The sequence below is a fragment of the Thamnophis sirtalis genome, unplaced genomic scaffold (assembly GCF_051295495.1).
Source record: "Thamnophis sirtalis isolate CommonGarterSnake01/CBP01778 unplaced genomic scaffold, rThaSir2_p1.2 scaffold_11, whole genome shotgun sequence".
Lineage (NCBI taxonomy): Eukaryota > Metazoa > Chordata > Lepidosauria > Squamata > Natricidae > Thamnophis > Thamnophis sirtalis.
Genome location: NW_028261391.1, coordinates 2,715,204 through 2,741,960, shown reverse-complemented (window position 1 = coordinate 2,741,960; position 26,757 = coordinate 2,715,204). Strand labels below are relative to the sequence as shown.

Genomic DNA, 26,757 nt, shown 5'->3' with positions numbered 1-26,757 from the left:
AGCCGGCTGGGAGATTTTTGGCCAGTCAATCTCTCAACTCAACCCACCTCAAAGGATTGATGTTATGGGCAAAACAAGAAAGGAATATTATGCATGTTTACCATCTTGAGTTACTTATCTATATCTCTATCCCTATCTCTCTATCTCTCTATCATCTATCTATCATCTATCTATCTATCTATCTATCTATCTATCTATCTATCTATCTATCTATCTATCTATCTATCTATCTATCTATCTATCTATCTATCTATCATCTATCTATCATCTATCTATCTAAATGGCAGTGTGTGTGTGTTTGTGTATGTTCCAGCATAACTCTGGAACGCCTCGAGCAATTTCAACCAAATGTGGTACACAGATGACTTATTCTCTGTAGAAAAATACTGGGGGGGGGGACGACACACCCCTAAGGCTCCTCGGGGGTGTGTGTTCTGTTAAGATACACTTGTTGTGCCTTCAAATGGCTTCTACTATACTGCCATAAAGTGGCTTCTACTGTACAGCACAGTGGAGTTGCCATGGTAACGGCTTCACAGTACTCCACAAGGGGGCTCCCTCTGGCAAGGGGGAAAATCCAACATTAGAAACTATATATATATATAGTCCAGACATTTCCCCCCTATAAATAAATACCCAGATGACGCCAGGTTATCAGCTAGTAAAATAATAAAGGTGGGATAAATAATAATAAATATATATACTGCTATTTTTCCTTTAGGTACACAGATGCACGTCAACTCCAATGCACGTGAAGTCTACCAAAAAGCATAAACGTTGAAATCCGAGTGCCTGTTATCAAAGACATGTGGATCACACATGATGAAGAGAGAAGAGCTTGAGCAGATTAAAGCAAAGCAACTAGGAGGATCTAACAAAGGCCACCATTGTGCCGGAGCAGAGTCATTTCAGGAACAGTTGCCAAATGAAGACTTTCTTCGCCGTATTAAATATCAACCGATTAAATCTGTTCGCAGGTTGAAGAAGGCGGCTTGAGCACCTGTCACAACAATGACATCATTTTTCAGCCTGTTCAAATATTATGATTAAAAAAGCAAGTTTCCATAGGCAGAGCCCTTTTTTCTCCCCTCCGGAATGCTTGCGAGGACCCTAACAAAAGATGATTTGGCTTCTGTTTTCAATTAACCGCAGTTTAATTTTGCTCAACTCTTCGGCTGTCGTCACACCCGACCCTGTTGGGTTGAAAAGAACCAACTTCAAGGCAAAGATATTGTCCTGAAAGAGTCTTATATAGAGGAGCCCAACCAGAGGTGGCATTCAGCCAGTTCGGAACGGTTCGCCTGAACTGATAGCGGAAATCGCGGGTGGTCCCACCCACCGGCCCCATCTCTATGCCATCCTATTTAAGCCCATTTTTGAGGCAGGGTGCATGCGCGGAACACGCGCGCAAGAGCAAAGGGCATGCGTGGAAGGCCCGGGCGCATGTGTGGAAGGGGCGTGTCTGTGTGGAGTGAGCAGGCACGCGCATGACAAAGCAATGGTTACAAAATGTGAAACCCACCGCTGAGGCCAACTGTGTCTTCAGGTAGTCCTTGACTTACAACAGTTCATTTAGTGACCATTTGAAGTTACAGAAGCACTGAAGGACCGTTTTTTTCACAGTTTTTTTAAAAATAATTTTTATTGAATGTTTTAATCTTTAAAAACAGAAAGAAAAACACAAGAAGAAAAAAACAAAACACAAAACATACATAACAATATATTTATACTTTATAAAGTAATTATACAGCCTTCTATATCGGCTTTCCTGTTTAGCCTTTATAATTCTCCATTCTGAATTGCCTTCCTATTGCTTTTACCTTGTCCTATAACAACAGTAGTACTAACACCTATAACAATATTGATTATTTATATCACCATATATTTACATTCTCTGTTTTCTGTTTTGGCTTCTGTTTTCTAGCCGCTTATGAATTTTATTCCATATTTTATAGAAAGCCGATTCTTCTCTGTCTTTTAGTTCTATTCTCATTTTGTCCATCTCTGCACATTCAAGTACTTTTCTAATTATTGTTTCATCTGCGGGTGTATTGATTTTTTCCCCAGTTTTGTGCGAAATCAATCCTGGCTGCAGTGAGTATGTGTATGATTATATATTGAGATTGTTTATCCATTTTTTGGTCTAATAGTCCTAATAAGAATGCTTCTGGTTTCAGTTCTATTTTTCACGCTGTAATTTCTTCCGAATTTCCATTTCCGAATTTTGCATCAGTATTTCCTTGTGATCAAAATTCAGATGTTTGGCAACTGGTTCGTACCAAGGTCCCGTGATCATATTTTGCGACCTTCTGACAGGCAAAGTGAACGGGGGAAGCCAGATTCACTTCACAAATGTATGACAGGTAGTCCTCGACTAACAGCAGTTCATTCAGTGACGGTTGAAAGTTACAAACAGCTCTGAAAGAAGCGACTTAGGAGCTCACACTCGTGACCCTTGCAGCATCCCCATGGTCATGTGATTTACATTCAGATGCTTGACAGCTGACTCACAATTATGACAGTTGCAGTGTCCCCGAGTTATGTGATCCCTTCCGTCATGGGGACAGTCAGCTTCACTTAACAAACATGTTACTAATTTAACAACTGCAGTGATTCACTTAACAATTGCAGCAAGAAAGATTGTAAGATGGGGCAAAACTCACTGAACAAATGTCTCACTTAGCAACATAAATTTTGTGCTCAATTGTGGTCGTAAGTTGAGGACTACCTGTATTTGAAAAGAAGCCTAGAGAAATTATCCGGATGACTCCAGGACCCCTTGCCCACTATAGAGAAGCAAAGTCAAACATTTACAGGTTCTCCTTGACTTACAACCATTCATTCAGTGACTGTTCGAAGTTACATCCTTCACAGACAACAGGGGAAAGATGGATTTGCTTAGGGACCGCTTGTTTCGCTTAACAACTGCCGTAATGTACTCAACAATCCTGGCAAACAAGGTTGCAAAATCAGGCATGGCTCACTTCGCAACCTCCAGACAATGGAGGGGAGGGGGTTATTAGTTTTTATTATGTATTATTTTTTCCACTTTGTGTTAATTTATTGCCTGTAATCTGTCTAGAGTTGCTTGGAGCGAGTAGGCGGCTACAAAATTCTCCAAATAAGTAAATAAATGGGAATTCTGTCCCCAATTGTGGTCATAAGCAGAGAGCTACCTGTAGCTACCAGATCTCTGACCACAATTAATGATTCTGATATGTCGTCTTAGGAAGGCGGGCACAAGCCCCCTCATATATACACAGGCACACATGCAATATGTAAACTGAGCTTATTCCAAAAGTGGTAAAGAGGCAATCAAATTCACTGAAGTAGCCCATGATACAACTAACCTGGCAGGAGGGAAGGGGACTCCATCTGCACTGCCACTTCCCAAACCCAAACCCACCATTATTGGAAAAGAAGGAATGATATTAAACTGCTTTATCCCATTGCTGAACAAATGATAGCTACCCACAGCAGGAAGGTTTGTGTACCATAGCGGTTAAATGTTGGGCTGGCACAAGAGAGCCCCAGTTAATGTCCATCTTCTGCCACAAAAAAATCTTCTTGGGAGCGAGCCTTCTGGCCACATATTTGCTTTCAGCTCAACCTACCCACAGGTTTGCTGGGCATAAGGGGGGGAGGGGGGAAAGGACACTATCTCTAGGACATCCTGAGATCCTATCTGAAAGGAAGGATATAAATCTAACAAATAATTAAGTTATCAACTGACAACTGTGAATCCAAAAGTGCATTCCAGATAATTAGGGGCCTGGAGACTAAAACATATGATGAACGGTTGCAGGAATTGGGTATGGCTAGTCTAGTGAAAAGAAAGACTAGGGGTGACATGATAGCAGTCTTCCAATATCTGAGGGGTTGCCACAAAGAAGAGGGAGTCAAACTATTCTCCAAGGCACCTGAGGGTAGAACAAGAAGCAATGGATGGAAACTAATCAAGGAGAGAAGCATCTTAGAACCGAGGAGAAATTTCCTGACAGTTAGAACAATTAACCAGTGGAACAACTTGCCTCCAGAAGTTGTGGCTGCTCCAACGCTGGAGGTTTTTAAGAGGGGATTGGACAGCCATTTATCTGGAGTGGCATAGGATCTCATGCTTGAGGAGGGGGTTAGGCTAGATGACCTCCAAGGTCACTTCCAACTCTCTACATAACATGGCAATAGCACATAGACTTACATACGGCTTCACGGTGCTTTATAGGCCTCTCTAAGCAGTTTATAGAGTCGGCATATTGCCCCCAACAATCTGGGTCCTCATTTTACCAACCTCAGAAGGACGGAAAGCTGAGTCAATCTTGAGCCGGTCAGGATCGAATGCCAGTTATTTTAAATTCTAATAAAAGAAAATGAGGGCACTCTCAGTCCAGGATTTATTCATGAAAAAGTTTGTCTATAAATACCAAAGGAACAGAAGGGGCTTCAATCCACAGCAGCCTTCTCTCCCCCAGCATTATTACATGCTGGCTCCATACAGTACGCTTTGGTGACCTGTTGGGTCACAAAATTGCCTTATTTTACTGTAGACTCTGCGTAATGCCTTCCAAAGAATAGTAAGTATTGACCAGAGGCGTCAGAGGCTTGGGATCTAATGATCTTCTGAGGACTCCGTTTGTCCTGCTGACAAATAGGTTCCATTATAGTTTATTTCTCCTGCCTTCCCTCATCAGGCCAGTTTTCAAAGGACAATTAGCAGACTTCCAGAAGAGGAATGGAATGGGGCCAACTTACTGTTATAGCACACAGAAAATAAATCAATATTCTGACATGAATTAAGCAGACCAGACAAGCATTCAGGAAACCAGGTCCAATCAGCAGCCAGACACTGCTAACTAAAGCTCATATTCAGACAATTAAATTGCAAAGACCATCTTCAAGGAGGGACTCAAAGACCATGACTAGTTAAATAATTGCCACTATCTTGCATTGATCTTAAAACTCCCATTTCATCTTTAAATGCCATAAACTAAAGCATGGCTTTGCTGAGATCAATTGATTCTGGAAGTTTATTTTGATAATAAGCCATTATTAACAATAAACGGAGACTTCAAATATGTCAATATAAAAGGTATTAGTTTAAAAGATTGTGGATTAGGAAAGCAATTCATTTCCATGTTTTGCAATGGTCATATGTGCAAATTAACAATTTGGGGGTGGGGTGGGGAGAGTGTATTTTTCAGAGTATAAGATGCACTTCTCCACCCCCCCAAAAAAAGCGGGTGGAAATGTCTGTGCATCTTGTACAGTGAATATTGCTGAAGTCCCGTCCACTGCTGAAGTCCCGTAAACTGGCCTCTACATGCCCAGTTTACGGCCCATTTCAGGCTGCGGGGATTGCCACAGTTCATCACTGCCGATCGGTGCCTCTGCGCATTGGATTTTTAGCCTCCGCACACCTCATTTTTTGCCAGTGTGCAAAAAATTGTTGTGATCACTGTCTCTGCGCATTGCGTTTTTGGCCCATTCCAGGCAGTGGGGATCAGCAGCAATCCCCGCCACCTGGAACGGGCTGAAAAAGCAACACACAGAGGCTAAAAACGGGGCATTTGGAGGCCGAAAATGCAACATGTAAAGGCAGCAATGTGCTGTGGTGATGTGCGGAGGCCAAAAATGCGACATGCAGAGGCAGTGATGTGCTATGGCGATCCCCGCAGCCTGGAACAGGCCGTAAACGGGGAATGCAGAGGCCGAAAACGCAATGCGCAGAGGGCAAAAGCACAGCGCACGAACACAGCGATTGGCAGCGGCAATTCCCGCAATCTAGAACAGCTGATTGGTGGTATTCTGGGAGGCCGATCCAACTGCCAATCAGCTGCTCGGGTTGAATCAGGCTGCGATAATGAGCTGAAGCTGACCAGGCTGTTGGCTGTTGGCTGCAAGGACACTAGCCAGATGAATACCGATGGTAGGTAGAGGCAGAATTTTTTCCCCTTGTTTTCCTACCCAAAAACTAAGGTGCATCTTATACTCCTGGGGCTTTTATACTCTGAAAAATACGGTACATCTTTAAAGAGTCTTCTTATATAAGCCTATGCAAAATCAGTGCTATCCAAGACAGTGCTCCTCACCTTTGGCCATTTTAAGAACCATGAACTTCAACTCCCAGAATTCACTAGGCAGCATGGCTGGTTGGGGAATTCTGGGAGTTGAAGTCCATCTGTCATGGTTGACAAAGAAAGCAGTATGATCTTTCTTCCGGTGTCTTCACAAGGAGATATCTACAATGCCAGACAGGTTATCCTTAGCTAGAGAATTTCCTTTGCTCTTAGCAATCAAGACCAATTCAAATTTATTATTTGTTTGTTTGTTCAATTTCTAAAGCCATCCAAATCAATGAAGTGACACTCATCCAAGTTCCTAGTCTTTTCTAACCTTATTTACCCACTGTTGCTATTATTTTATTCATTCATTCCAGTTTACATGGTTACCTATCAGGCAACCAAATCCTGGGCAGCCCTAACATTTAAAAAAAAACAAGGAAGAGATACACATTATTAAAAAAAAAAAACAGTGGAAAGAAGGAACACAACAGAGTGTGCAAATACACCTCTCCTCATAGGACAGGGATCAAAATTCACTTGACATAAACATTAGCGTAATGACGGCCCGTGGAAGATCCTGGCGCGATGCCCAAGGAATCTTAATTTATCTTGAGTTATACAGTATTATTTACTGCTTTGAACTTTAGATCAGAACATAATTTATCCTTCAGCCTTATATGTACAAGTGTGGCTCCCCAGCTGCTGTAAGCTGACTCGAATGTTTTAGCATAAAAAAAAGCATTCCAAGGGTTTGGTTTTTCTTTTTTAATATGGATAGAAGCGCGCCCTTTTATCGTCTTTCAAGCAACAGTCAGATGCTAATATTCAAGATCAGAAATAATGCACGGGTTATTATGTGAATTATGGGGCAATTCAGACAAACCACAATTGCTGTGTCCTGTGTCTAATATCCATTTGGCCATTCATAAGAATAGGGAATAGGGAGTGTTGTTCTTTTGGCTTGTTACATGCAGCCTGACAGAGGCAGGAAAATAAGAGTTTCTTAAAAAAAAAAAAAATTTATTTTAAGAAAAATAATAGCCAAGGAAGATTTCCTTCTAAAAATATGTTTGTAGTTTTTCCCCCATGTCTAGAAATGATCCTGACTATTTAGTGCTCTAAATCCTATTTTCGCATCTTCTACAGGTAGTTCCTCAACTTACGACCACAATTAAACCAAAAATTTCCCTTGCTAAGCAAGACAGTTATTGAGTTTTGCCTGCATTTTACGATCTTTCCTGCCACCGTTGTTAAGTGAATCACTGCAGTTGTTAAGTGGGTTACACGGTTTTTAAGTGAGTCTGGCTTCCCCATTGGCATTGTTTGTCAGAAGGCTCACAAAAGGGGGAAATCTTGCTTCTAGTAAAGAATAAAAAACAGTACATTCCAAAATCCTACTCCTTCTATTCCCCACTCCCATTTAAGACTATTTATACTTAAATAGTCATATAAATGCAGGCCTGACACGTGACCCCTGGTCACTGCAAACGTCTTACATACATGCCAGTTGCCAAGCAACTGAATTTTGATCTCATGACCATGGGAATGCTGCAACTGACCTAAGTGTGAAAAATGGTCACTTTTTTCAGTGCTGTTGTAACATCAAATCGTCACTAAGTGAATAGTTGACAGTCGGGGATTACCTGTACTTATCACTTCATCTAAGGTAGGGGGCCACATCAGGGTTGTGTTTGACCTCAGGGGAGGGAGCACGGGGTGTGTGGCCAGGTCAACGTCACCTGTGTCAGGGGCGCCTTTGGTGGCCCTCATGTCCTGCCCGCCAAAACAGGTTCCCGAGCTCCGTTTTCAGCTGCAACGACCTCCTGCAACCCTCTGCCAGCAAAAGGAACTGGTGGGGGGAATGGGGCATGTGTGGCTCTCGCAAGCTCCGTTTCCACCCGTGACGGCTTCCTGCAACTCTCTTCCAGAGAAAACAGCTCAGGGGGCCCGCGAATGGCCCTCGCAAGCTCCGTTTCCGCCCGCAATGGCCTCCTGCAAGCCTCTGCGAGTGAAATAAGTTCAGGGGGGGGGCGCATGTGGCCCTCGCGAGCTGTTTCCGGCCAGGACAGCTTCCTGCAACCCTCTGCCTGTGGAAACGGAGCTTGAGAGGGCTGCATGCAGCACTTCCAAGCTCCATTTTCACTGGCAGAAGCACCGCGGTCTGGTCCATCATTGTTTCCAGGGCGGCTCCATGGGCCAGATATAAGCACTCTGCGGGCCTGATCCGTCCCCTAGGCCTTGAGTTTGACACCCCTGATCTAAGGACTGAGTTGCCAATCTCAATTGCGGCTGCTAAACAAGAACTACTATTGTGCTTTATTCCATTTCCAACCCCAACATAAAAATGGATGGTTGGACGGACAGACCCCACTGAAATTCATTGCACAGCCACATTTGAAGAGAATCCTGCTGGCTGACAACTAACACACTCAATGACAATGTGAGATAATTACAGTTTTAAGAAAAGTAGGATGCAGAAGGAGATAGCGTGTTGTTGTTCCATTTTTGCAATAAAAGGCATGATTATGCAAAGATAGCAAAAATCAGGAGGGTTCTGGTAATATCCTTTCCTAACAAACCTTATTCACACGCATTTGAGGACTTCAAGATTCTGATTTTCGGCTAACACAGAACTCTTGTAACCTATGCAAAGATACCTGGCTGATTTATGATACTGTCACAAGGGAGCTTTAAAGCTTGTAATTTCTCTGGCAGAACAAGCTTCCTCACTACAGTCAAGTGAGGCATGTAAAACCAGGAAAAAAAGAAAGAGGGAAAAAAGAAAGCCACAAATATGATACACCTTCTCCTGTTTTGCACACGTAATGTCAGCCTGGCCATCTATTTTTTTTTTCCTTTCAAGCTCAATGCTGAATGCCATGGAAACGGGGAGGGGGAGCAATGGGTATTTGGGAGGGGAAGTGTGTGCAGGTGGGGGAAGAATAAAGTGCTGAGAACCAATGGGGAGGATTGGACTCATGGAAGACAGAGGCACCACAGGGGCTGCTTCATAGTTTCAAGGCCAACCATCCTGGGAATTGCATGCAAGAAAGCACAGCACCTGGACTGGAGCCTTTCTCAAAACATCTTCCTGGACGATGATTGGATTCTGTCTGCCTGACAACTGAAAGGGGGGGGGGGGAGAGGGAATGGCTGTGGGGTGATTTTCAATTTGTAATCTTAGCACACGCTTGCTTCAGTTCCTGCCTGATTTCGCTGCATTCAGATCTTTCCTAGTAAAAATACCTCTTCTCTTTTAAGCTCATGGAGTCAAGAGATCTCTTTCCTGGGAAGTGATTGGGGGGGGGGGGGGGGCAGTCCTGACATACATTTTCTGCACGGCATTAGAAAATTGAGCGAATTCAAAATATAGGGAGGAAATTGCTCCCAGTGTCCTAAGAAATATTACTACATGATGTGTGTGAAATTGCTTGAACAGGTTTTCTTTCATTCCTAATAAACTACCAGTTGGCTCAACCCACAGATATAAGGAAGGAAATTACAAGATCACCTAGGAATTTTATCTCAAAAGGGAAATTAGGTTGAAAACAGAGCGTGAAAGCGATGTTAGACTTCCAAATCCAGGCAGATAGCCTGGATTACAAATTTGGTAATCTATATAGCAGTGGTGGGTTCCGGATCCCTTTGCAATCGGTACGGTGCAACGGGGTGGGGCATCCACTACGCGTGTGCATGCGTACTTACCACCCGCGACGCTCCAGCTGCACGGCGGAGCATCGCACAGGCGCCGTATGCTCTGTGCGCGTAAGCCCCGATCGGCTCAAATACAGGTAAGGAGGGCAGAACGGTACCTGGTGCTCCCAGCAGGCACCGGTACACCTGTACAAGTTGTATCCCACCACTGCTATGCAGGTAGGATCACAATTGAGTCCAAAATTTCCATTGCAAACCAAGACAAACAAGACCGTTGTTAAGTGAGCTTTGCCCCATTTTACTGTCTGTCTTGCTATAGTTGTAAAGTGAATCGCTGTGGTTGCTAAGTACATTGTTGTTAAGTGAATCCGGTTTTCCCATTCATTTTGGTGGTCAAAAGGTCACAAAAGGGGATCACATGACTCTGGGACACTGCGACCGTCATAAATATGAGCCAGTTGCTAAGCTTCTGAATTTTGATCCTGTGACCATGGGGCTGCTGCAACGGTCGTAAGTGTGAAATAAGGTCATAAGTCACATTTTCCAGTGCTGGCGTAACTTCAAACGGTCACTAAGTGAATGCTTGTAAGTCGAGAACTTTCTACCCCAAAACCTAGAATGATAGGAGATGCTGTTAACAACAAATGTTCTTAGTTATACTTTCCATTCTTAAAAAAGGATATTCAGGCTGCTTTCGCAGAGAGAAAAAAAGATTCAGGAAAGAATGAAATTTAAAAGGAAAAAGAAAAGTATCATCAGCAACTCTTTGAAAAGCAAATGCTTTTTACAAAGACTACAGGCAATTCCTTTGTACTTTATAAATATTAGATTACATAAAAATAGAGTAGGATTTCATTCACGCATCCGGCCTGTTTTAAGGATACTCAATTTTAACCTCAGGAAGAAGCAGACTTGGGTCAAATTGGGGGGCGGGGGGGGGGGAGGGAAGACATATAAGAAAATAATATTTAGTCTCTGTGCCTAAGGTGAGAGTAGAACTCGCAGTCTGCTGGTTGCAGAGCCACATCTGCAGGCATTTCTAACTAAGCCATCTCGCATGCCAGCCAGCCAGCTGTGACCGCCTCGGCAGGCAGGAAGTTCCTCTCAACATCTCAAGGAAGACTATTGCAAGAAACCGGAAATCTGAGCGCACACACCTTGAAGAAATTGCAGTGTTGAGAACAAGCAGCCAACGTTTTGAGAAATCTGGTTTTACCCTGACTGCGAGGAAAAAGATGGGGTAATTAGAAAATTATGGGAGTTTTAAGTGCTTCGTTTACCACAGTTCTACACCGCCCATCCCACCTGAGTGACCGAGTTACTTTGCACTATCTTGGACAATGGCAAATAGAAGTTTCTGCATTTTAAATGTGAAACTCTAGCTTTGCATTTATTTAAAGGTAGCTTACCTGAAATTGAACAGAGTCTTTTGTTCAAACTGTCAATCATGTCAATATTTTATGTATTATTGTCATAGATGATAGATAGATACATGGATGGACGGACAATAGGTAGGTAGGTAGATTAAACCCTGAAGGATGTAAAATTAACCTTCCCTATTGATATAGCAGTCCCACAATTAGTACAAATTCTGAGCTAAAATTACTGGTATGAAAACAATGTTTACTACTCCTGGGAAAGGTAAAAATTATCTTGAAATGAATCTTATCTCTGCTATTGGCTTTTCTTCAGCTTTAGATGTTGCAAATTAGAAAAGACTCTGCAAAGATACAGGCAGTGTGAGGATTTTTCCACATTTTCCAGGAAGAAACTGACTTTTTAGTTGCTTTATTGCACACTTTAACATTACACATAGCCCTCGACTTACAGTCATCCTTTGTTTAGTGATGGTTCGAAGTTACAACAGCATTGAAAAGAAATGACTTATGACTGCATCAACTTATGGTCACATGATCAAAATCTGCACGCTTGGCAACTGGCTCGTATTTATGACGGTTGCACTGTCCCGGGGCCAACTGATCCTCTTTTGCGGCCTTCTAATATGCAGTCAATGGGGAAGCCAGATTCACTTAACAACCATGTTACTAACTTAACAACTACAGCGATTTGACTTAACAACTGTGGCAAGGAAGGTCTTAAAATGGGGCAAAACTCACTTCACAATAGTCTCGCTTAGCAACAGAGACGTTGGGCTTATCTGGGGTCATAAGTCACGAACTACCTATACACCACAGTGCTAAGGGTTCCCTGCATCAACCACGCAGCTAATTCGTGCAAATTATAAGGGGGCCCGGGGTTGTAGTCAATAAAAGTGGGGCGTAGGGAACGCACAGAGTTCAGGAGCCACAGACTGTCCATCCCTGTGGTTTTGTAACCTGGAAAAATAAGGAAGAGACATTTATCTTTTAATTACCCAGAAGGGAAAACAAAAGATTAACCATTGTGGAATGTCTAAGAGAGAACTTGGGCCAAGTAGGCATCCTTCCAATATATTTGTTTATTTATACAATGCTTTGTCCATCTTAATCCCAAGGGACTGTAGGCGGTGTATAAGTCTAAAATGCGTTTTTACACAACATTTCATTATGGGATTGTTAGTGTTGGCTACTTCTGCTGCTTTAATCTTGCTTATACGCAGGAGGACTTTAAGATGCTCAAAGTTACTGTATGTCTGGAGCATCACAGCAGCCTAATAAAATAAATAAAATAAAATGAATACAAAATGTAATAAAAGAAACCACTAAGGTGCTAGTCCTCTCTGAAGGCCAGAAGAAAAGGAGTCATCCTGTATTCCATCATATCCCTGTGAGTGGGCAGAGATGACCCACCATGGATGGGCAAAATTTACCTGGGAAAAGTAACTTCTTGCTGGAGATGAGCAGGCTGAGGAGGAAGGTGAGGTTAAATGTGCCATTAGGTTGGAGCCACTGCATTGCCACAAGAGACCAAAATCCAATCCTCCCCCCCCCCCCGGTGAATTCCCTTGACCTTTATCTAGTGCCAATTTACCCTTGTTAGTTGATTGGATTCTTGTACAGGTAGTCCTCGACATACGACCACAATTGAGCCCAAAATTTATATTGCTAAGTGAAACGTTTGTTCAGTGAGTTTTGCCCCATTTTAGGACTTTTCTTGCCACTGCTGTTAAGTGAATCATTGAGATTACTAAGTTAGTAACACGGTGGTTTAGTGAATCTGGCTTCCCTATTGATTTTGCTTGTCAGAAGGTCGCAAGAGGGGATCACGTGATCCTGGGACACTGCAACTGCCATAAGTACGAGTCAGTTGTCAAGCATCCGAATTTGGATCATGGGACCAGGAGGAGGATGCAACGATCATAAGTGTAGAAAAACGGTGATAAGTCACTTCTTTCAGTGCTATTGTAACTTCGAAGAGTCACTAAACAAATGGTTGTAAGTCAAGGACTACCTGTATGCATGTATTTCTTTGCATATGGTTGCCCATTTTGCCATAGCAATTCTGGATGGCTAGCAAGATGGTGAGACACAAACAAGACTAAAACGAGAATTTAAATACAACAAATATACCGGACCCACAATGATCACCAAGTTAAAAAAATAAATTTAGTAAGGTAAAAGCACGCAGCTCACTGATTCTGGGCCCACTGAAATGAACCAAGATGGGTGGGTGGAATAGAGAGGCACCACATTCAAGAGCAGCCCAACGTATAGTAAATTATAGTAAATCCAACACCCGGAAAATATAAAACTGAGCATCCTATCATGCCGGAATTCAGGAGACTTCTGACTCCTGCAACATGCAAATTTGTCTGACTGTAAGATAGACTATAAATGTAATCAACAACAGATGCCTTACACAGGCTCTCTTTCTAAACATACACAGCAAATAAAATTATATACGCTCGCCCAGACAGCTTTATTCTGAATTTTACAACAGAGTTTTAGACGGTGGAACATTTTATGGGATGGAGTTACACCGATTAAAAGGGCTAGAGAATGGGCATGTCCAAAAAAGGAAGAGTTTTAATGAGGTCCTAATTCACCTCCTCCAAAACCCAATTCAACCTGTTTTTATTTAAGATCGGAAAACAGAGATAGGTCTAAAAACCCAAAGCTGAAAATAAAGGGAGAAATCCACAATTTAACTGCAGATCTATTAGCCTCCTGCAGTGTTGTTATGACTTCTGTGGTGAAAGATAGCTTTATTTATGCATCCAAACAGTTGTGGTTACTAGTGGTAACCATGCGGTGAAGGGAATGTGGCTTCAGTTTATTTTATAGCTCACTCTGGCTGTAATGCACACACGTACACAGCATTTTATGGGTCTTTAGCTTCAAGTCCCAGGGAAGACGATATGTTTAGATTTAGGACCAAGTGCATCTTTCTAAATAGGGTCTTGTTTCTCTTGTGAATTGGTATACCATTGGCCCCATCTTTCCTGCCTCTTAGGAAAAGCATAGAACGGACATTGGCGAAGGAAGAATGAATGTGACTAAATGCGTGTGATGAGAAATCGATACACAAGGCCAGCCTATCATACATCCTGCTTACCAATGTATTATTAATCTTTTATTAAACACAACTGCCACACTCAGCTTACCGATCATCCTCCAAGAAAGTCACATGTTTCATTTGATCCACACTTTTTTCTTACATTCATTGGGAATGGTCTCTTGTGAGGCAAACTTTATAAACTCCTGCGGCCTAAAAGCAATTCTGGCTTAGCAGAAGTGACAATGTACAACTTTATTTTTGCTGGATAAGAACAGAGAGCAACGAAGTTGGAAGGGACCCTTGGAGGTCTTCTAGTCCAACCCCCTTGCTCAGTCAGGAGACCCTATACCCATGATGGCGAACCTATGGCACGCGTGCCACAGATGGCACGCAGAGCCATTTCTCAGTGCATGCGAGGCATTGCCCTTTTAGCTGGCCAGCGCACATGTGCACACTGGCCAGCTGACCTCAACCTTCTTTTGAGGCCATTTTTCGACCTCTGGAACTGAAGCCTCCAGAGCGCAAAAAACCGGCCTTACGGGCAAACCAGAAGTTTGGGAACGGACTTCCGGTTTGCTCGTAGGGTCGGTTTTTTGCCCTCTGGAGCTTTCAGGGAAGCCTCCTGAAGGCCTTGGGGGGGCTAAAACCAGCCCTACGAACAAACCGGAAGTATGTTCCCGAACTTCCGGTTTGCCCGTAGGGCCAGTTTCCGTGCTCCCGGGACGGGGGGGCTGTTTTCACCCACCCCGGGCTCCTATAAAGCCTCTGGAGCTTGGGGAGAGTGAAAAAAGCATGCCAAAAATGGGGGGGGGGGCTGGTCATTCGTGCATGCATGCTGGGGTCATGAACATAGCATTATGGGTGTGGCACACCCGTGCACAGCCCCCCTGCGCTCCCCCAGCTTAAAGCACATGAGCCACAAAAGGTTCGCCATCACTGCCCTATACCATTTCAGAAAAAATGGCTGTCCAGTCTCTTCTTAAAATCTTCCGGTGATGGAGCGCCCACAACTTCTGGAGGCAAGTAGTTCCACTGGTTAATTGTAGTCACCATCGGGACACTGTCAATCTTTTAATAAGTTTCCGTCCATTACACCCACTTACCCTCAACTGTTTTCAGCACTATGAAACAAATTCATATATTTGAAAGAGAATTCCTACCTTCATGTTTTTTTTTCAGCATTTCATTCATCCTACTAATCTCTATTATTATCAGCTTTTATCTATACAAGACTACAATTTAAAATTCAAAACAAGATGAGGAAAACCTATCTATGTGGTCCCTAGGAGTTGAAAAGAACTTAATGGCTCAATATCAATAGGAAAACAAAACACTCAGTGACTCCAACTCCATGCCAACCATTTGTCTGAACCGGTATGGGGCCTTCTGCTTGAACAAAGGGTTGGACTAGAAGACCTCCAGGGTCCTTTCCAATTCTGTTATTCTGTTATTTTATACATGGGAGGCACGTATAAGAGGTATGGGAAAGATGCATAATTTTAGGCCCGCAAAAATATTAAGACATGTTTTAACTAAATGTCATTTATATATTTACTTAGCCTTTATTTCAAATTTAATTCATCTCATTACTTTGTCCAAATAAGAGATGAAGTAGACAGGGGCGAGGGATACTCTGATACAAAATACCGAATTCATTGTATTTTATACCACTTTTCGAAAACAAATTTACTATTTTGTTCTGGGGGGAAATATTTCTCAAAATGACTACAGATTTCGAGACATTGCCAGCATTTTTATTCTGAACTGACGTTTATGTTTATATATTTAGATATAAAACTGCCATTCAAACAGCCAGCTCTCTTTTCTTGTAAACCTTGATTGTATACCTCTGTTCTCCATGTAAACACAACTTATTCTGATTAATGTTTTGCCCTAAATTCTGCAAAGCGTATGAGAAAGGGGATAAAATTCTTCCAGCACACCCAATCCCACTGTGTATGATGCCCCACAAATTACATTAAATGGAATTTAAAGATGGGAATGAAAGTTTTGTCAGATTCTGCCAAAATCACCAGAGGCTTAAAAATTTGACACCACCATCGATTCTGAAGAGAGGGAAAACAGAGTGAAGCTTAAACCAAGGACTTGACACAATATTATTACCAAAGCAAAATAAAGATGGCAATCTGCCTTTCTATCCTAAATATATTATAGGCTCCAGCGAATTTACATTCAGATAAAATGTTCCATGTCGTAATTTCATTTGCTTTCTCAGTTCTGGAGTATGCACAGTCCACACATTCAGAAACTTTTTACAGCTGCTCTGAACATGAAATGGAAAGTCCCCAGTCAACGTTCCACTCCGAGCTTTGGTGCCCATCTGCTAAAAGGAGCCGGTCGCTCTCAGCATTATCTTCAAAAATTGATAATGTGCAGCAAGCACTTCTGGAAAGCCACTAATGTTGGTTTGGTCAAGGTAGATGAGTTGCAACTGCTTAGAACCTTAAATTATTTGCTATATAGAGCATCCACAATATTCTGGTTTCTTTTCTTTAAAAAAAAACATAGTGAAAACTATCTCCTAAACAGTAATTTTTCAATTACTGAACTGAATAATTTGGTCTAAAATATTTTTTTTAATGTAATCCCCTACCCCTTCCACACACAGACACACACATTTGCCCTCATTCACTACCTCTGGCTAATATAATGGAAGTCATTCTGCAAACCTATAAGCAAACATCAGCCTCCCTATATCACATCTAGACATTCATCACTGGATATTTTTCTTACTGATACTTTAAGGCCATAAAGTGTATACCATTTCCTCCTCACTATTTTTATACATTCCAAAAATCTGCAGCCATACATAAAATGGCATCTGTCTGACAATGCTTCACGCTAATAATTTCTAACATTATATTCCTTCCTCTTTTGATGCAAAACACCCTAGATTTTTCTTCTGCTCAACCAGTACAGTCTATCTAGATAATTTGTTCTAATGGGGACAAACCTATTAATATTCAATCGTCTGCATTATTTCATCCATCTTAAATCTAGGCTATATACCAAGGTCTTCTTTTGTAAAGGTAGCATGACTTTGGCACTTACAGACAATCCTTGATTTATAACCCTAATTGAGCCCAAAACTTCCAGCCAGACAGTGAATTCTGTCCCATTTTACAACTTGTCTTGCCCACATTTGTTAAGCGAATCACTGCAGTTCTTAAATCAGTAGCATGGTTGTTAAGTGAATCTGGGTTCCCCGTTAACTTTGCTTGCCAGAACATCACAAAAAGGGAATCACATGATCCTGGGACCCTGAAACCGTCATTAATACGAGCCAGCTGCCTTGTGTCCAAATTTTGATCATGCGATTATAGGGATGATGCGACGGTCACAAGTGTGAAAGTGTCATAGGCCACCTCTTTTTTCAGTGCCATTTTAATTCTGAAGAGTCACTAAATGAATGGCTGTAAGTTGAGGACTATCTGCCCTGACACGGTCAAACCATAGTAAGAACAGAATATGGTAAGAATATCTAAACCCTTCAACATTTGCCTGATTTATTTTTTTTCAATACATAAAAGGTCCTATTTAGCTCTCAAGTTCTGCCTTTATATTTGAAGTGCATTTGATTATTTCACAGTAAAATGTTGGCCGCCCCAGCTATTCTGCAGAACATCCCACCAGGTCCACAACAAGTTCGTACAATTCTCTATGAAGTGGAAGGAAGATCTAGACAATTTTCCATAATACAACTAGTCCTCATTAAGCGACTGCCTCATTTAGCGACTCTATGCAGTTACCACAGCGTTTTAAGAAATAATTTTATGACTAGTCCTCTCATTTGAGAACTATGTAGGTCTGCAAATATAGCTGAAGCAAGCTCATAAATACAGTTGTAGTTTCACTTAGTGGCCACTTTACTTAATAACCAAGTTGCCAGCCCCAATTGTAGTAGCTAAGCGAGGACCACCTGTATATTTTCCCCCTTTTAATTCAAGGACTTTTAGGAGTCTGCAATTTTTAAAGGCTCAGAATCTCCTTATCTGGTAGTGTCCAATATTTTCATTTTAGCAGTGGCTGCCTGGTTATTTTTCCCCCTAAGAAAGAGATCAGAATATGCATACACTTTAGATCAGGGTGGGCAACTCTGGCCCCTTTACCACCTGTGGACTTCAACTCCCAGAATTCCTGAGCCAGGAATTCTGGGAGTTGAAGTCCACAGGTCGTAAAGGAGCCATAGTTGCCCACCCTTGCTTTAGCCGATTTGTGAAGCCCAGGGACCGTAATCCAGCAGCGGAACAGGACTTCCTTCAACCCTTCACTACTTCCTGCCTCTCCTGAGCGCAAAAGAGGAAGGGGAAACATCTTTCCAATCCTCCAGCTTGCCTCCCAATCCCGAAACCGGAGAGGAGGAGGCAGCCAGTACTGGCACAAAGCTAGTAAAACTATTCCCTCCTGGTTTCTGCCGTTACAAAATTAGAAAAGAGGTTTGCTCTTCTTCTTTAAAATAGCACATACTCATTCACAGCATGCATCGTTTTAATGACTCCAGTTCTGGGCATCATCGCAATCCACAAAGTTAAAAAAAAAGCTTGAAAATCTTAACAGCACATCACCCTTAGGTTTTATTTGTGTGTATCCCCACCTTTATCATTACAACTCAAGGTAGCTAACATACCTGATACCCTGCGCTCCTATTTTCCCCACAACCACCCTGTGAGGTGGGTTTGGCTAAGAAAGTGACTGGCCCAAGGTCACTCAGCAAGTTTTCCTGCCTTAAGGTGGGACTAGAACTCCCTGTCTCCTGGTGATTGGCTTAAAGTCCTCCAACCAGCTTTCATGTCTGAAGTGGGACTAGGACTCGGTCCAAAGTTATGCAGCTGGCTTCCCTGCCTAAGGCAGAATTAGAACTCACAATCTTCTGATAATTGGCCGAAAGTCACCCAGCCGGCTTTCGTGTTTAAGGATGGATTTGAACTCGCTGCCTCCTGGTTTCTAAGCCTGGTGCCTCAACCGCTAGATCAGCGTTTCTCAACCTTGGCGACTTTTAAGTCCTGTGGACTTCAACTCCCAGAATCCCCCAGCCAGCTATGCTGGGATTCTGGGAGCTGAAGTCCACAGGAATTAAAGTCCCCAAGGTTGAGAAACACTACACTAGATCAAACTAGCCCTTAACTGCATCTGCTCAACTTCATTTCTGGTTCGGTTGTATCTCGATTTCTCTCCACGCCCTTTTCCCTTTGGTCAACTTTTAGACTTCAAGGTTCCTCCAGCCAGCTGACCAGCCTTCTTCCTTTGCTTCCCTTGCTGTTTACATGTGCGGTCAAGCCGAGTGATCTGAATTACATTTAAAAAAAAAAAAAAAGAAAACCCTCATCATCGCTGCCAGAGGGATGGTCCCTTGGGAATGCTTGCCACAGACTTTTGCAGCCCTATAATTTTACAAAACCATCAAAGCCTCCTCTGGCCCTGAACTCCATCCTGCAAGATCCTTGCGTTGTTTTGTTTTTGTTTTTTTCCCTCGGCACAAAATACCTGCGGACGACGGACGCAGCTCCTCTTTTAACACAGGAGTGTAAATATTCAAAAGCTGCATCAACAAACACCCGCCTGTCATTTGAGGACAAGCCTCTCTCTCCTGTGGCTGTTCTTTCTGCACCACAAGCAGAAACCTATCCTGAACTCAGAGCCCAGATTCCTAAATACAGGAAGTTCTTGACTTACGACCCACCCACCCCCGCTTGAGCCAAAAATTTCTGTTGCTAAGCAAGACAGTTGTCAAATGTCACTTGCTCCTCCTTCTGCATCTCTCAGCTATGAAAAAGCATTTCTTCCTACTTTTATTTTTGGTTTACTTTTTGCCTTAGAATGGTTTGATTCTACTCTCTTTCCTCTAGCTTTCTTATACAGGTAGTCCTCAACTTATGACCACAGTTCAGCCCAAAATTTCCCTTGTTAAAAGGCCTTCCTTGCCACAGTTAAGTTAATCACTACAATTTACGTTACTAACACGGTTGTTAAGTGAATCCAGATTCCCCATCAATGTTGCTTGTCAGAAGGTCGCGAAAGGGCATTGCATGACTGCATAAGTAACTCTCATAAATACAAGCCAGTTGCCAAGAGTCCGAATTCTGATCATGTGATGGCGTGGATGCTCCTACGGTTGTGAGTATGCAAAATGGCCAAGAAACACTTTTTTCATTGTGATTCTGACTTGGAACAGTCACTAAATGAATGGTTGTAACTCAAGGGCTACCTGTACACATGTTCACTCAGATATCCAAGCCACCCAGTTTGGGGGAAACTGGTGAAAGTTTTGAGGGATGCGGCCACAAGACCTTCCACCCAAGAGGTCCATTTCCTCAGAAGTAAATTAATCACTTCATGTAAATTAATTAAGTTATTCAGCCAATACTGCTAGTTTTTGGGCAAGATGTGTTTAATTTCTACATAATTTAAACTTGTATATATACATTTTATGTTGTGTAATATGCCTTATTTTAATTGTGATGGTTCTGACACAAACTCAGATATAAAGCTACTGGATCCAGTCCTTCCCCAAGGAGCAACCAGATCCCCATCTTACTCTGTCCACAGCTAAACCATCATTTGGTCCTTTGATGGTGGGACTTCTCTGCGGAGAATGGGGTGCAGAAAACCCATAGACACACAAAACACAAGTAGTCCTCGACTTATCATTCCTTTAGTGACCAAAGTTACAGTCCTGAATAAAGTGACTTATGACCATTTTTCACACTTACAACCATACGACATCCCTGTGGTCACATGATCAAAATTCAGAACGTTTGGCAACGGGTTCATGACTTTCGCAGAGTCCCGAAGTCACGCAATCCCCTTTTGCAACCTTCTGACAAGCAAAGTCAACGGGGAAGCCAGATTCACTTAGACTTAAGACTCAGCAATAACTTTGTCACTTTAAAAGTACACTAAATGGCATACAAAAGGATGCCTGCCAACAAAAGTGCGTCTAGTCAAGGCTATGGTTTTCCCAGTTGCAATGGATGGCTGTGAAGGTTGGACCATAAAGAAGGCTAAGCACCAAAGAATGGAGGCCTTTGAACTCTGGTGCTGGAGAAGACTCCTGCATTGAGTCCCTTGGACTGCAAGGCCATCCAACCAGTCAGTCCTGGAGGAAACTCAAAGACTTTGGCCACCTAAGGAGAAGGAAGGACTCCCTGGAGAAGAGCCTCATGCTGGGAACGATGGAGGGCAAAAGAAGAAGAAGGGGACGGCAGAGAAGGAGGCGGCTGGATGGAGTCACCGAAGCAGTCGGCATGAGCTTCAATGGACTCCAGAGGATGGTAGAGGACAGGAAGGCCTGGAGGACCATGGTCCATGGGGTCACAATGGATTGGACATGACTAACAAAAAAAAAAATGAAATTTTGTTGCGTCCAGCTCTCAAAAGGGTCACCACCTCAGACAAGGGGTGAATGTCCTCTCCCCCAAAATCAATCAAACAGCAAAGAGGGAAATAGTGGAAAGAGACTAGGAAAAACCCTGGGGAAAACTACTGGGGAATTTGCAAAACAATTTAGCGATGGAGTTGATGTTATGGTAAGAGATTAGAAATTCAGGGCCATTAGTGACATGGTTTATGTACTAAGAAGAAGATACGTTTAAGATAAAAAACATGGAAAGAGAATAATGTGGCTGAAATCGGAAACAGAGATATGATGCAAATTGGATTATGTATATGAGAGGATGTAAAAGAAAAGACCCAGACAACACCTTGTTGATAAAATATATAAAAATCTGCAATAAAAATAAAAACCTTGAAACAAACAGACAAAAAAGGGTCACCACCTCCGACACACACTACATAAACAGGACAAAAATATAAATACAAAAATTATGCACATAGCCACATATATTATACAAGGCAGAGAAAAAACAGACTCTAGTACAGTGATGGCTAACCTTTCTATTGTCGCGTGCCAAAAGCACCTGCAGGTGCCAGTATCCATAATGCAATGTGCGTGCAACCCCCCCCCCTGTGCCCCCCCTTGGTCCATTTTTGGCTTCTAGGTCGGGGCAGGTGGCTTTCCAGACCTAAAATGGGGGGGGGGTGCTCCTGTGGTGTTCCTGCGCCCCGTTTTGGGCCTGGAAGCCAAAATGGGGCACGAGGGCACTGCACAAGACCCCAAAACGCAATGTGAGCGCCATGTGCATGTGCCCCAGCCTCTGCGCATGCGCACACGTGTGCGTCCCCCCCGCATGCACCCCGTTCCCTGTGCTTGCATGGCAGAGACCGAAAGGCCAGCTGGCCAGAGGGAGGCACATGCACATGTGTGGCGGAGCTGGGCTGGGGCGACGGCTGGCGTGCCCGTAGAGAGGGGTTCTGCGTGCCACTGTAGCACGCATGCCATAGCTTGGCCATCCTGGGTCTGGCACATCATGCCCAGGGGAGAGACAAACAAACGGTGCCACTTCAAACATCCCTGTTACTTACACCTGCAGCAGATTCCCTTCACAACCCGGGGACCAGGAAGATGTTGCCAGACTCACTTCACGGCCGTCTTGCTTAGCAACCTACCTTGGTTGTCTCAGGTTGCGGCCGTAAGTCGAGGACTACCTTGTGCAACTCGCTTCACAGCTGTCCCGTTTAGCATCCTACATCTCCGGTTGTTTCATGTTGCGGTCGTAAGACGAGGACTACCTTGTGCGACTCGCTTCACGGCTGTCCCGTTTAGCAACCTACATCCCCGGTTGTCTCTCGTTGCGGTCGTAAGTCGAGGACTACCTTGTGCAACTCGCTTCATGGCTGTCCCGTTTAGCAACCTACATCTCGGGTTGTCTCCCGTTGCGGTCGTAAGTTGAGGACTACCTTGTGCGACTCGCTTCACGGCTGTCCCGTTTAGCAACCTACATCCCCGGTTGTCTCGCGTTGCGGTCGTAAGTCGAGGACTACCCAGAACAACCCTCCCAACATACACACAGACGTCACACCCCACCCCACCTGCTTCCTAATTTGGGTCCAAAAAGACACCCCAGGATAAAAACAACTGGATGGGGGCGGAGGGGAGAAGGGAAGAGATGCAGGTCAGACACGGGCCGCCTTCTCACGACGCGCGTCATCCTCCATCTTTGCGGGCGGGGGGGGGGTTTCACACGACACACACACCCTTCTTCCTCCCCGTTTCCACCACCGAGTTTACCTCAGAACAACTCCCGTTTTCGCCCTCGAGGTTCGCCTCAACGCCCCCACCCCGCGCGCGGCTGGGGCGCATGGGCCGTGTAGTCGGCTCCGCCGCGCCTCATGGGCCGCGCAGTCCGACCCGCCCGCCGCCTTTCCTTCCCTCACTCACCGGCCTGGGTGGTGTCGCTGAGGTCGTGGCCGGCCGCGCTGCCCCGCGGATAGTCCCTCAGCTTCCTGCCGCTGAGGCTGAGGGCGCCGCTGGCCGCCGCCTCCTCCAGCGAGCGCTCCAGCGAGCGCGTCCACGACGACGGGCCCGCCGCGCCGCAGCCCCCAGAAGCCAGGCTCCCGCTCGCCGCTGCTGCCCCCGGCATGAGCGTCGCGGAGCCTCCGCCGCCACCGGAGCAGCCGCCCTCAGCTGCCGCCGCCGCGGCCGCCGCCATTTGCCCGCCCCCCGGTCTGCGCCTGCGCCGAGGCGGGCGGGCCGGCGTGGGCGGGGAAGGGCGGAAGGCGGCCTCCCGCGCGGGAGGGCGCCTGCGCGGAGCGGCGAGGCGCTTCCGGCTTGATCCAGGCGGGCCGCGAGGCTTCTGGGAGTCGTAGTCCAGAGCGCTAGAGAGGAAAGGACTAACAATACAGGTGGTCCTCGACTAACAATATATACTCCGTTTAGTGACCATTCGAAGTTACAATGGCCCTGGAAAAAGAATGTGACGACTGGTGTTTTTTTACATGACTCTTGCAGCGGCATCTCAGCGAGTCACGTGATCAAACTTTAGTTGCGTGGCAACCGTCTCATATTTACGACGGCGGCAGTGTCCTGAGGTTGCGTGATCCCTTTTGTGAACTTCTGATAAGGAAAATCAGTGGGAAAGCCAGATTCACTTATGTTACTCACTTAACAATTGCAGTGATTCACTTAACAACTGTGGCAGGAACGGTCGTAAAATCGAGGAGAAAATTCAACAACAGTCTCACTTAGCAACATAAATGTTGGGCTCAATTGTGGTCGTAACATGAGGATTACTTGTATCACCCCTGTCTGTGGACAGTCCGGTTCCTGGGCTGGGTGGGATAACAGAAGGGGAAAAAAGCAACATTTTGAACATGGAGACTAAGTGGAAGTGAGGAATCTCTGCTAGTGAGCATAGGAATAACTCACCCTGCTGCATCAATAACTACTTGCATATGTCCACTGTTGTGCAAGAAACACTTAAACAAGTATCTTAACACAAACGGTTAAATTTAGTAGTAGTAGTAATTTAATTCATCATCTACCATATATTTATTGTCTCTTATCTATAGTATCATCAATCTTAACTATGTATCTTTCTCTATGATCTATCGTCTATATATCTCTGTTTATCTATCTATATCACATATCTTTCCCTATCTACCTACCCATATCTATCTATCTGTCTGTCTGTCTAAAGAGCCAAGGTGGCGCAGCGGTTAGGGTGCAGTACTGCAGCCACTTCAGCTGACTGCTGGTTCTGCAGCTTGGCGGTTCAAATCTCACCAGCTCAGGGTTGATTCAGCCTTCCATCCTTCCGAGGTGGGTAAAATGAGGACCCAGATTGTTGTTGGGGGCAATATGCCGACTCTGTAAACTGCCTAGAGAGGGCTGAAAGCCCTATGAAGCGGTATATAAGTCGAACTGCTAACTACCTGCTACCTACTTTCTATCCATCCATCTCTCTTTCCATCTTATCTACTCTATCACTACCTGTCATCTCTCTCTCGCTATCTATCTGTATCTATCAATCTCTTATCTATATCTCATCTATCTATATCTATTTATATCTTATCTATCCATCTATCAATCGCTCGATCTCTCTATATTTAGGTAGTATAAGTATAGGAAGTCAGGTTCACTTAACAACTGTATTACTAATGCAGTGTTTCTCAACCTTGGCCACTTGAAGATGTCCGGACTTCAACTCCCAGAATTCCCCAGCCAGCATTCGCTGGCTGGGGAATTCTGGGAGTTGAAGTCCGGACATCTTCAAGTGGCCAAGGTTGAGAAACACTGTACTAATGTGACAGTGATTCACTAAACAAAGATGATAAAAGGGGGCAATGATCACTTAACGAATGTCTCGCTTAGCAACAGATATTTCAGACTCAAATTGTGGTTGTAAGCCGAGGACTAATTCTATAGGCCGATTGCCCAACAGAATAACAACTGTGCACGCCCGCAAACTTGTAACTTTTTTATTTTTATTTTATTTTTAAAAAGTCCAACAGCTTTAGAATAGATCCAAATGTATTAACTTCTCAAAAAAAAAAAAATACCCAAAGGTACAGATTTAAAGTATATTCTCCTTTAAGTACAAACTAACTTTCTTGAGATGCATTGCATCAATTTTTTTGCATCCGGCGGGATGCAAAAAGGTTTGCTTGTTGGTTTGAATTGCACCCTGGCACAAACCCAAACGCAGGATGGTTTTCTCAGCATACGGCCTCTTTCCGTCTTCTCCAACCTGGTGCCCGCGAGATGGGCTGGGCTACTACAATGACCGTCAACCGATGGGGGATGACGGACGTTTCTCCAACCCGTCTGGTGGGCACCGGGGGGTGAAAGGAAGGATGGTCTTCTTCGTTTTTAACAGACTTCCAACAGTATTTGTTAGAAAAAAAATGTCCCAAGCTTTTCCCACTGTAATGAAACACAGAGCGTTTCTCAGCCTGGACCACTTTAAAGAGGTGTGGACTTCAACTCCCAGGATTCTCCAGGCAGAATAGCTCCCTCTCTTGTCATCCCTTTCTCCGCAAACTCTCCACTCCGAGAGAGAATGGAAATTCTGGGAGCTGAAGTCCGCAAAACTTTTTAAAGTTGCCAAACATTGATATAGAAACGGGTTTTTAAAACAAAATATCAGAAACAAAAGAACATTAATCGTCATGGGCTCGTAGCTATTGAAAAAAAAAAATGCTCTAAGGATTACCCAAATCTTCTTTGCTTTGAAAACCACAAAATATATATATATGACATTTTCAGTGTAACTTCTGACACTCGGCCAACTATTCAGGATCCTTTTATGGAGGTTCGAAATCCAGAATGTTGTTGCAGGCAATTCCATTAGGGTTCCAAAAAAATCTCCCCGGCTGGAAGTCGAAATTAACCAAACATGCAGAGTTTTTTTGGGGGGGTAATATATGCTGAGATGTTGACTCCACCACTTCTGATCCCTTGATACGACAGGGAAGATCCCTTCGTAAAACTACCACTAAGCAGAGGAGTCACAAAGTGCACGTTTTCTCACTACACAACATAGCAACCATCAACAGAACTTGGAGCAGGGAGGGTGTTGACAGACGTTATAGGAAACTAGGCTCATTTCAGTAGAGCAGTGTTTCTCAACCTTGGCAACTTGAAGATGTCCGGACTTCCAACTCCCAGAATTCCCCAGCCAGCATTCGCTGGCTGGGGAATTTCTGGGAGTTGAAGTCCGGACATCTTCAAGTTGCCAAGGTTGAGAAA

At 43.9% G+C, this 26,757-nt stretch overlaps 1 protein-coding gene across 8 annotated transcripts in view; it reads right to left on the bottom strand.

Moving 5' to 3' along the window:
• The window catches only part of LRCH3 (leucine rich repeats and calponin homology domain containing 3), a 97,484-nt gene extending 73,765 nt beyond the window's left edge, over positions 1–23,719 (bottom strand). For all 8 annotated transcript variants that reach the window (XM_087725048.1, XM_087725046.1, XM_087725050.1 and 5 more), the window contains exon 1: positions 23,449–23,719. In XM_087725048.1, the coding sequence (XP_087581174.1) occupies positions 23,449–23,719 (271 nt within the window). The remainder of the gene's footprint in view (positions 1–23,448) is intronic.
• Between the last annotated feature and the right edge of the window lie 3,038 nt (positions 23,720–26,757).